We start from the raw sequence: 10,026 nt of genomic DNA on the forward strand, positions 1-10,026 counted from the left end.
GATATATATATATAAATCTGTGTGTGTGTGTGTATGCATATTTATCTTGATATTATTGAAAAGATAAAAGAGAGTAGCAAGGTTTAAGATTGTGTTGTAACATTGGTGAGTTTAAAGGTGGTGAGGTGGCAGAGACATTGCATACAGGGGTCAGTCTAATTGACTGGGCCCCTCCCCCTCCCAAAATTTCAGGCCTTGTGCCTAGAGTAGAAAAGAATATTGTTGAGTTTAGCTGGAGTGGTGAGTTGTAATGGCTGTAAATGTTGGTGTTGTAGTATGTAAATTACATAATGGTATGCTATAGTTAATGTTGTAGTTGTACTGTGACCTAATGTTATTGCAGTGCACTGGTGCATTGTAGTGAGCTTGTGTTGTTGTAATGTTATAGCGTGCTGTGAAGCAGTGTTGTAGTAGTGCTGCAGCGTACTTGTCTTGTTGTAGAAGTGTGTGGATGGTTGTTGAAGTGTGCTTGTGTGTTGTAATGTACTCATGATGTTGTTGCTGTTATTGTTGTAGTTGTTGTGACACTGCCATAAGTTTCCCTCTCTCTATTTTCTGCTGACAGGAAGTGTTACAAGCCTATCTCCAACAGTATCCAGACAGCGCCATAGCTTTAAATCTGAAGGCCTGCAACCATTTCAGACTCTATGATGGCAAGGCTGCTGAGGTTTGCTTCCATCTTTATCTCTAAACCATTTCTCATGCACTGCATAAACATCACAACATCACCAGTACATCATGTCACATGTACCATTGTGGCAGACCGATATATATTATATTGGGTTGGTGCATAATTATTGCGGCTTTTTTCATCAAATTTTATTCAACAAAGATAAAAACAATAATATTTAACAAAAATATCTTTAAATGGCGGTCTGACCGTCTGCCAAGAAAATGGGAAGCAGTAATTGAAGTAGATGGTGAATATGCTTCAGAATAACCATTTAAAGATGTTTTTGTTACATGTGGTTATTGTTTTTGTTGAATAAAATTTGTTGAAAAATAGCCACAATAATTATGCACCAACCCAATATATGTTGTAAAAAGGAAAGATAATAATAATAATAATAGTGAGAGAGATGAAAAAGAAAAAGAAAGACATATCAATGTGTATGCAAGTCAACTATAACATGAAAATAAAAATAAAAATCTAATGGATATGTTTAAAGAAATTATTGAAGTATAATTTTTAGCAACAAAATCTTATGTGGGCCCTGGTTGAGGGCCACTGACCAAAAGCATATGTATATTGAGATCTGACACTGGTTATTATTATCACAATGGCTAAATGAAATCATTACACACACACACACAGACATACCATTTGCAAATATGTTTTGCTGGCACGCAATAAGCACCATTCATGTGTGGGTTGTTGCCAGTGCTGCCTGACTGGCTCCCTGTGCCGGTGACACATAAAAGGCACCATCTGAACGTGGCCGATGCATGGAAAACGGACGTTAAACGATGATGGTGATGATGATGGTGGTGGTGGTGATGATGATGATGATAATGATGATTAAATATTCCCTCTTTTCTAGAATGAACTGAAAAGTCTGCAAGATATGGCATCACCAACATTTACCTTCAACCGTGATCTGATAAAACACAACATGGTAAAAGTATTTTGTGTCATTCTATCTGAGAGAGAGGGAGAGAAATCATTGCTTAAAACTTTACAAAATGCATTTATGGTGTGGTGTGAGTGAGTGTGTGTGTGTACACATGTATATAACAGTATAAGGATAAACGACTGATACCTGTGTGGTCAATAATAACTTATTGGCCTAAATCTAGATTTATATGTGGGCCATTCTGTGTGTATCTACAAAGTTCTGTGTAATGCATCTGTTGTGTTTCATGGTCAGCGTATATCTATTTACCCTCGTATTTGTCTACATTATTATCAAGGTGGTGTTTCAAGGCGGTGACGGAGCCCTACAAGTGTTACCTCCTCTTGTTGATGTCATACCAGAGGCGAGATTAAACCTGGTCATATACTACCTGAAACAAGGTAAGCACTACTTCTACTCTAGCCTCAACTTGACCAATACTTTGTGAATAGAATTTAGCTACACAGAAACTGTGCAGAAGCCTGTCATAGCATAGACACACACACACACACAGTATTTGGTAGTATATTCTATGCTATTGTTAGTTGTTTTAGGTATCTACCATATTTGTTCATTCATTCATTCATCTTATGTCTATTTTTCCATGGTTGCATGGGTCAGACAAATATCTTCTTTGGAGTATTGTTCTGTTGTCCATGCTGCCCTAAACAAAACTAATGAATATCTGTTTTCCAAGTAAGGTTTATCTTGTTCCACATAGATTTAAAGGCTGAGTTCCTTTCGAGCATTGGGCCTCACAGAGGCAACGACCGAGACTTTTGGCATTGTGTCATGCTCGAGAAGAAGACCCATCAAGCTGAGCATAATCACAGTCATGGAAGATACTGGTGTCACGCAAATGGCACCTGTGCCAGTGGCATGTAAAAGCATCCTTTACACTCTGTAAAGTGGTTGGCATTAGAAAGAGCATCCAGACATAGAAAACCATGCCAAATCAGATTGGAGCCTGGTGCAGCCTTCCAGTGTACCAGCCCTGGTCAAACCATCCAACCCATGCCAGCATGGACAATGGGCGTTAAATGATGATGATGTATGTATGTACATGCATATATATATATATGATGTAAAACTTTTTCTTTTCTGTTTCTATCTCCTTCTTAGATGACATTACTGAGGCATATGCCCTGATTAAAGATGTTGAACCTTGTACACCCCAAGAATATATTTTAAAAGGGGTCGTGAATGCAGCTCTTGGACAGGAACAAGGAACAGTAAGTAAAAGAGAGCCCACCTTCGTTCTTTCTCTCTCCGTCCATCCTGTCTTGTCTGTTTGTCTATCTCTCTCTGTATATGATGTACATGTATGTAGATTCATTAAGTTTCTCTGTTGTTCTGTGTTCCTGTTAGTTCTTTAATGGAAGTCCAGTGGATATTTTCTGGAAGTTATCTGTTTGCGTGTTGTGTTCTTGAGCAAGATACTTTATTTCATGTTGCTCCAGTTCACTCTGCCAAGCTGTATCGACCCCTTTGCCTTTCCCTTGGGTAACACTGGTGGTGTGGAGAGGAGGGCCCGGTATGCATGGGCGACTGCTGGTTTTCCATAAACAACCTTGCCTGGACTTGTGCCTTGGAGGGGAACTTTCTAGGTGCAATCCCATGGTCATTCGTGACCGAAGGAGGTCTCCTCTACCTGTGAGAGAAGAAGATTTTCCATCTACTTCACATCAAGGAACCAAAGTTAAGAACCAGCCCTTAACACATAAAGCACGACGTGCCACGATTGTGGCCATGTGGCACATGTCGACAGGCCACGATCGTGGCCCAGATAGATGCATTTAATTCATGGGCATTTGTTGAAATGTCTGTCAAGAGATAGTTCAACTAATGACTTTTTCAGATGATTTAAGACTTACCACCATTAAATACTAAGAAGATATTTTAACTATTCTTTTTTTTGTTTTTTATGTGTGCATGGTAGTCTCATTTTCATAAAATGTGCTCAGCAGTCCATGCTATGTAAGGGCAAATCCCAGAGCTTTAGGGGTTAAAAGATATGTAGAGATTAAGGGAGATTTATATTTTATAAAGTTGGATTAATTACCATGTCCTTAGCCATGACTATCATTGTTGCTGTTGTTGTTACAGAGAGAACATCTGAAGATAGCACAGCAATATTTCCAGTTGGTTGGTGGTTCAGCCAGTGAATGTGGTAAGTTAATTGTTATTGCACCACATGTGGTGGCTACATACATGTGTCAATATGTCACATGTATCTGTTCACCACATTGTCTACTTGTTACATTCAACTCCCCACAACACATGTTATCTATGTGTCACATGAGTCTCCCTGCTGCATGCAGCTATCCATCATATGTACTGTTTACATGTCACTTGTCTACATGCTACATGTGGTTACGCATTGTGTTGTCAGCCTCAGTTACTCTCTTAACAGTATCTCATGAAGGTCAACTCTGTAGCCAGGATTGGATACCAGTGATACCGGTGATACACTGGTGTCCAATACAATCAACATGCATCTTACAGGAATTATGTTTGACATCCTGAAAATCCTTCAGAAGAGGCAATTCATTGTGTATTCAAAGACACCAAGAAGTGCTGCCAAGCCTCATTGGAAGGCTGATGAAGACCTCCGTTTAAACTGGATGGCGGAAGGGGGAGGGTTGCAATACTTGGTTTGTTATTTGCTACAGGGTCTGACAAATAGAAGCTCTTTTTATAGAGTGGTGGTCATGGGGGGGGGGGGGGGGGACTGAAAAGAATTATTTTACAAAGTAATAAATCTGATTTTGATGTCCACAAAATGAATGTAGGTCTTTTTTTACTGCTACTACTACTATTACTACAACTACTATTGCAGATACCATTCCAGGACGCCAGTGCATGGCTTCATGTTTCTTTTTATTGAAACAGTTCCAAGATGTTCTCCTCTACTTGAATTCCATTAAGGTAAGGTTTATCTTCTTTACCATGGCTCCCCTTTCTCCACATTTTTAAACATGGATGTTATATACAGTTTTATATTTAAGAAATGAGGAATTATGTACATTATTTACATTTTGACAGAGTTTGTCCTCATCATGTTTGTTGTTAACACAGTGTTTCGGCTGATATACCCTCCAGCCTTCATCAGGTGTGTTGGGGAAATTTCCCCAAGACATCCGATGAAGGCTGGAGGGTATATCAGCCAAAACATTAACAACAAACAAGATGAGGACGAATATCCGTCAAATGTAAATAATGGATGTTATATGCACTTTAACATATTCTCTGCTGTGCATCGCCATATACATAGGTGCAGGTATGGCTGTGTGGTAAGAAGTTTACTTCCCAACCACAGGGTTTCAGGTTCAGTCCTGCTGGGTGGCGCCTTGGGCAAATTTCTTCTAATATCACCCTAGGACGACCAGAGCCTTTTGACTGGATTTGGTAAAGAGAAACTGAAACATGCCTGTCATATGTATACATATATACACACACCCATATATATATATATATATATATGTATGTATGTATGTATCATCATCATCATTATCATTTAATGGCCGTTGTACATGCTGGCATGGGTTGGACAGTATATCCAGGGCCGACAAACTGGAAGACTGTACCAGACTCTAGTCTGATTTGGCATGGTTTCTATGTCTGTATGCCTTTCCTAATGCCAACCACTCTGAGATTGTAAAGGGTGCTTTTACGTGCCACCAGCACAGGTGCCAGTTGTGCGACCCCAGTATCCACCATGACTGTGATTTCCCTTGGCTTAATGGGTCTTCTCAAACACGGCATAATGCCAAAAGTCTCGGTCATTTGTCATTGCCTCCATGAGGCCCAACACTCGGAAGGTGCTTTTCACATGCCACCTTGTCTCAATGAGGCCCAACGCTAGATATATACACACACACATATGCATGTGTGTGTGCTTGTTCAGCTTTGTCTTGAAATGATATGACATGTAAATGCACATCATCATCATCATACAAGTGATGTCCTTTGATGTCAATCTTCCATAAAAACATGTCTGGCCATGAGAAATATTGCCTGACTTGGAAGCAGTTGAGGGTTGGTGGCAGGAAGAGCATCTGGCTGTAGAAAACTCAACCTTAGGAAATTCCATCTGACCCATGCAAGCATGGAAAAGTGAACGTTAGAACAATGATGTCGATTCTATGTAAATGTTATTAACTCTGTCTTATGGTAATTCCAGAGCTATTTCTATAGCGATGACAACTTCAATTTCAACTATGCCCAGGCCAAAGCTGCCAATGGAAATTTCAAAGATGCTGAAGAGGTTGGTATTACCTTTATGTTGCTCTTATATTCTGTCGCCCCTAACATCCTTTCCCCCCACCCATCAGACATATAGAACTACCTAAATGTTACTGGTGTTTGTGATGAGGGTATTGGTGATGGTGTGGTGAGGCTGCCTTCAGACTAGAGTGTGGCAGCCAGATTTCTGCAGATGTCTGAAGGTCTTTTTTAGGAATGTCCCCCTCCTTAGTGCTAGTGGGTGATTGGAAAGGCATCTTGGATGCATGCAGGGACTCTCGGGGTGGGGGGCACCCAATAGGTGAAGGGATGCAACTGTCTGACTGGTACCAACTGGATTTCCTGGACAGGCCAGTGTGGACATGGTCAAACCACATCAAGTCGTCCAGATTTTACTTCAAGTAATCTGTTGGCCAATACACAGGGACAGCACCTGAGTTCTCATTCCTTAGGTATTTTTCAATGTTGTTCTTCTTGTTATTGTTATTATTATTGTTGTTCTTCTTGTTATTATTATAATTATTATTATTATTATTTGTAAATGTCTTTTCAGATTTTCTGTATGATCCAGAGTGAGAAGATAAAGCATGATTATGTCTACATCAGTTGGTTGGCCAGATGCTGTAAGATAATATATCATACTCTGTGGGCTGGCGGTGGGAGTGGGGGAGGGGTGTCTTTCCAAGCCCTAGATTCACTTCACTCTTTAAATGTTCTTCCCATCTTTGGGGAAGCCATGAACATCACAACCTTCCATTGCTCTTACCTTAAACGCTTAAATGTATAGAGGTGAAAATTGGTACCTTGTTGTGTCACTATTTCCTCTGTGTGTGTGTGTGTGTGTATCATCATTTAATGCCTGCTTTCCATGCTGGCATGATTAGGATGGTTTGACAGGGAACTGGTGACCCACTGCAGGGCTGCATTGAGTTCCAATATCATTCTTAGCATGGTTTCTATGGTTGAATGCTCTTGCTAATGCTGAACACTTTACAGTATGTGCTGGGTGCTTTTTTTCTTCATGCCACCAGCACTAGTGAGGTTGCCAAGTAATTTGCACAACAGAACAGAACAAAGGAAAAGGAAAAGGAAAATGTTTCCAATACAAAGAAGATGTTTATGCATGTAAGTGTGAATAGATATGAATATGTGTGTGTGTGTGTGTGTGTGTGTGTGTGTGTGTGTGTGTGTGTGTGCATAAGTGCGTGGTTACACATGCAAGTGTGAGTGTATGTACCTTTCATTATTTCTACATGCAAGTGTCTATATATATGTGTGTTTAACATTTGTGTTTATGGTTATTCTGCAGACATTATGAATCACAAACCTCGCAATGCCTGGGAACTTTACCTGAAGATGGAAACTTCTGGGGAATCTTTCAGTCTCCTGCAGCTGATTTCTAATGATTGTTATAAGGTGAGCTACGTTAAAATGCACACACACACACACACACACACACACACACACATATTGTGATTTAAGCACGCATCCACACATGCTTCACACACAGATGTATAAACACATGCACACACACATGCTTTACAGTCACACACTCTGTTGTAGGTGGGTATATTTATATATATTTTATACACACACATATATATATATATTTAAGCGTGTGTGTGTGTGTGAGTCAGAAAAAAGCACACTGTAAAAGAGGATTTGAGTGGTTGAACCTTAATATTGTCCAGTAGTATATTCCTGGTTATGGCATATAACTGGTCAGAAAGTTATCATTGGTTTCATGTCTGTTATTGCACTTGGTAACACTGACAACTCATCAGACAAGATGGCTGGAAGCACTTAACCTTTTCAATGCTGAAGGTGAAAATACAGTCCTGGTTAGCTTTGTATTAAAAGCAAGAAACTTCCTTACCTTTCCTGAAGGGGCAGGAAGAGTTGTCTGCCAAATCTGAGTTCAAGAAATCCCCTAGATTGTGAAATTTCTCAGCTAAGGAAAGTTTGCACTGTCTGCTTTTATTCAATAGCTGACAGTGCAAACTTTCCTTAGCTGCTTCCAGTTAATTTTGTATGGCATCCCTTCCTCTTTTAATTGCCATATGTAGCTGATTAATGTTTGAACGGCTCCTCACCTGGTCAGCTCCTGTCAAACCGTCCAACCCATGCCAACATGGAAAACGGACGTTAAATGATGATGATGAATGTGATGAGGTCTTTAATGGTTTTTTTTTTTTTTTTTTTTTGCTTTTTTTCTGTGTCAGATGGGTCAGTTTTATTACTCAGCAAAGGCATTCCATGTCTTGGAGAGACTCGATCCGAACCCAGAATATTGGGAAGGTAAAAGAGGAGCCTGTGTTGGTGTCTTTCAGCAGATCATTGCAGAGAGAGAAGTCAAGTGAGTACCAAACGACCATTTTTCTCTTACCAACTATTCCATTACTGATGATGGATTCTTCATGTTCCACTATTGCTTTCAAATTTTGGCACAAAGCCAGCGAGTTTGTGGGGGAGGGGTTACATCAATTACATCAATCCCCAGTCTGCAACTGGTACTTTTTTTATCAACCCCAAACGGATGAAAGGTAAACTCAGCAACAGCAGAATTTGAACTCAGGACATCAAGACAGACGAAATGTCGCTAAGCATTTTACCTGACACGCTAACAGTTCTGCCAGCTCACTGCCTTTCTTCATGTTCTAATATTCTTTTCTTTTCTACTCTAGGCAGAAGGCCTGAAATTTTGGGGGAGGGGGGCCAGTCGATTAGATTAACCCCAGTATGCAACTGGTACTTAATTTATTGACTCCGAAAGGATGAAAGGCAAGGTTGACCATGGCAGAGTTTGAACTCGGAACGTAACGGCAGACGAAATACCGCTAAGCATTTTGCCTGGCATGATAACGTTTCTGCAAGCTCACCGCCGCCCTGAGCGGATAAAATATTGAATTACTACCAATAGGGGTGATAGCCATGTAGGTAGAGTATATTGGTATACCAACTCACAGTTTGTGAGTTCAAATCTGCCTCAAACTTCTTCTATTCCTATACAGAACATTTTATTCTACCTTTCCTCCATTTTGGTGATGGGAGGATAAATTACCAGACCATCTGAGAAGTTTACCTAAGACAAGCTCTTACTCTATCCAGGTGGAATTTTATCTTTTTCCCCTGCTACAAATCTCTAATTAAGCATTAAGTTTTTACATGTTTTATATCAAATGCCTAATATAGTTAAAAGAAAGCCTGGGGACAAGTTAACATGTTATTTGTTTGAAATATACTACAATAAAAATCCAAAGGCCAAGTCTTCATTTACATGACAGTCATAATAACAATTGTTTCATTACTTTACATATTTTTACAATATGTGTTTATATGAAAGGAAGATGTCCTGTAACTTTTAAATCAGTTGTTGGAACTTTGTGGAAGAATTTGGCTTCATGTAATACGTCAGGAGTGACACAAATGACAAGAGTCAGTCAAATTCTGTGTTGGCCAAATTCTCTGTATATTAGAAACTGTTATGTGGTATTAATGTCCTAGAGAGAGAGTGGGGAGGTGGAGGATATGAATGACAGAGTCTGTAGGATATCAGGTGAGAGGTCAAAGCTCATCATTGGCTCTGTTTGATGTCTTTGACCTCGTCCTCACAGCTGTAAACTTATTGTATTACAACTGTAAGTGGAAACCATAGTGAATATCATTTCACTACTGTAATCAGTTTGCAGTGTGTCTGGCAGTAAAAATGGTAAATTCCATGTACAAGTGAACTGGATGATTAATGACAAATGGTTTGAGTTCAAAACCTTCTCTCAAGAATCTCTGAAAAAAAAAGAAACTGAATGGCTGAATCATCTCTGCTTGACTGACCTTCACTCAACCAGATTTTCTTTTTGTCTTTTAGTCAGGCAGGAAGGCAGCACCCATGACTTGTTACAAAGCCTACAAGAATTGTGGGAGGGAGGGAGAGAGGAGGAGGAAGGTATTCTCAAAGTAGAGACTTGGGCTTGAATACCTGCAACAGAGTGGACTCTGCTGGAAGGCAACCACTGTGCCAGGTGCTGGTGTTAAACTGAGTGATGGGTTAAGCCTACCATGGCAGGATTTGAACTCGGAATGCAAAGAGCCTGAACCAATACCATAAAGCATCTGGCCTGGTGCTCTTACAGTTCTGCTAACTCACCACCGCCTTGGATTGGTGCTCTTT

The 10,026-nt window shown here is 40.0% G+C and overlaps 1 protein-coding gene across 1 annotated transcript in view; it reads left to right on the top strand.

The window, feature by feature from the left end:
• The window catches only part of LOC106876279 (intraflagellar transport protein 56), a 25,415-nt gene that overhangs the window by 13,098 nt on the left and 2,291 nt on the right, over positions 1-10,026 (top strand). The window contains exons 7-16 of the mRNA XM_014924772.2: positions 566-667; positions 1,542-1,616; positions 1,912-2,014; positions 2,736-2,845; positions 3,720-3,783; positions 4,453-4,541; positions 5,797-5,880; positions 6,412-6,481; positions 7,168-7,274; positions 8,081-8,214. Of these exons, the coding sequence (XP_014780258.1) occupies positions 566-667; positions 1,542-1,616; positions 1,912-2,014; positions 2,736-2,845; positions 3,720-3,783; positions 4,453-4,541; positions 5,797-5,880; positions 6,412-6,481; positions 7,168-7,274; positions 8,081-8,214 (938 nt within the window). The remainder of the gene's footprint in view (positions 1-565; positions 668-1,541; positions 1,617-1,911; positions 2,015-2,735; positions 2,846-3,719; positions 3,784-4,452; positions 4,542-5,796; positions 5,881-6,411; positions 6,482-7,167; positions 7,275-8,080; positions 8,215-10,026) is intronic.

The sequence above is a fragment of the Octopus bimaculoides genome, chromosome 10 (genome assembly GCF_001194135.2).
Source record: "Octopus bimaculoides isolate UCB-OBI-ISO-001 chromosome 10, ASM119413v2, whole genome shotgun sequence".
NCBI lineage: Eukaryota > Metazoa > Mollusca > Cephalopoda > Octopoda > Octopodidae > Octopus > Octopus bimaculoides.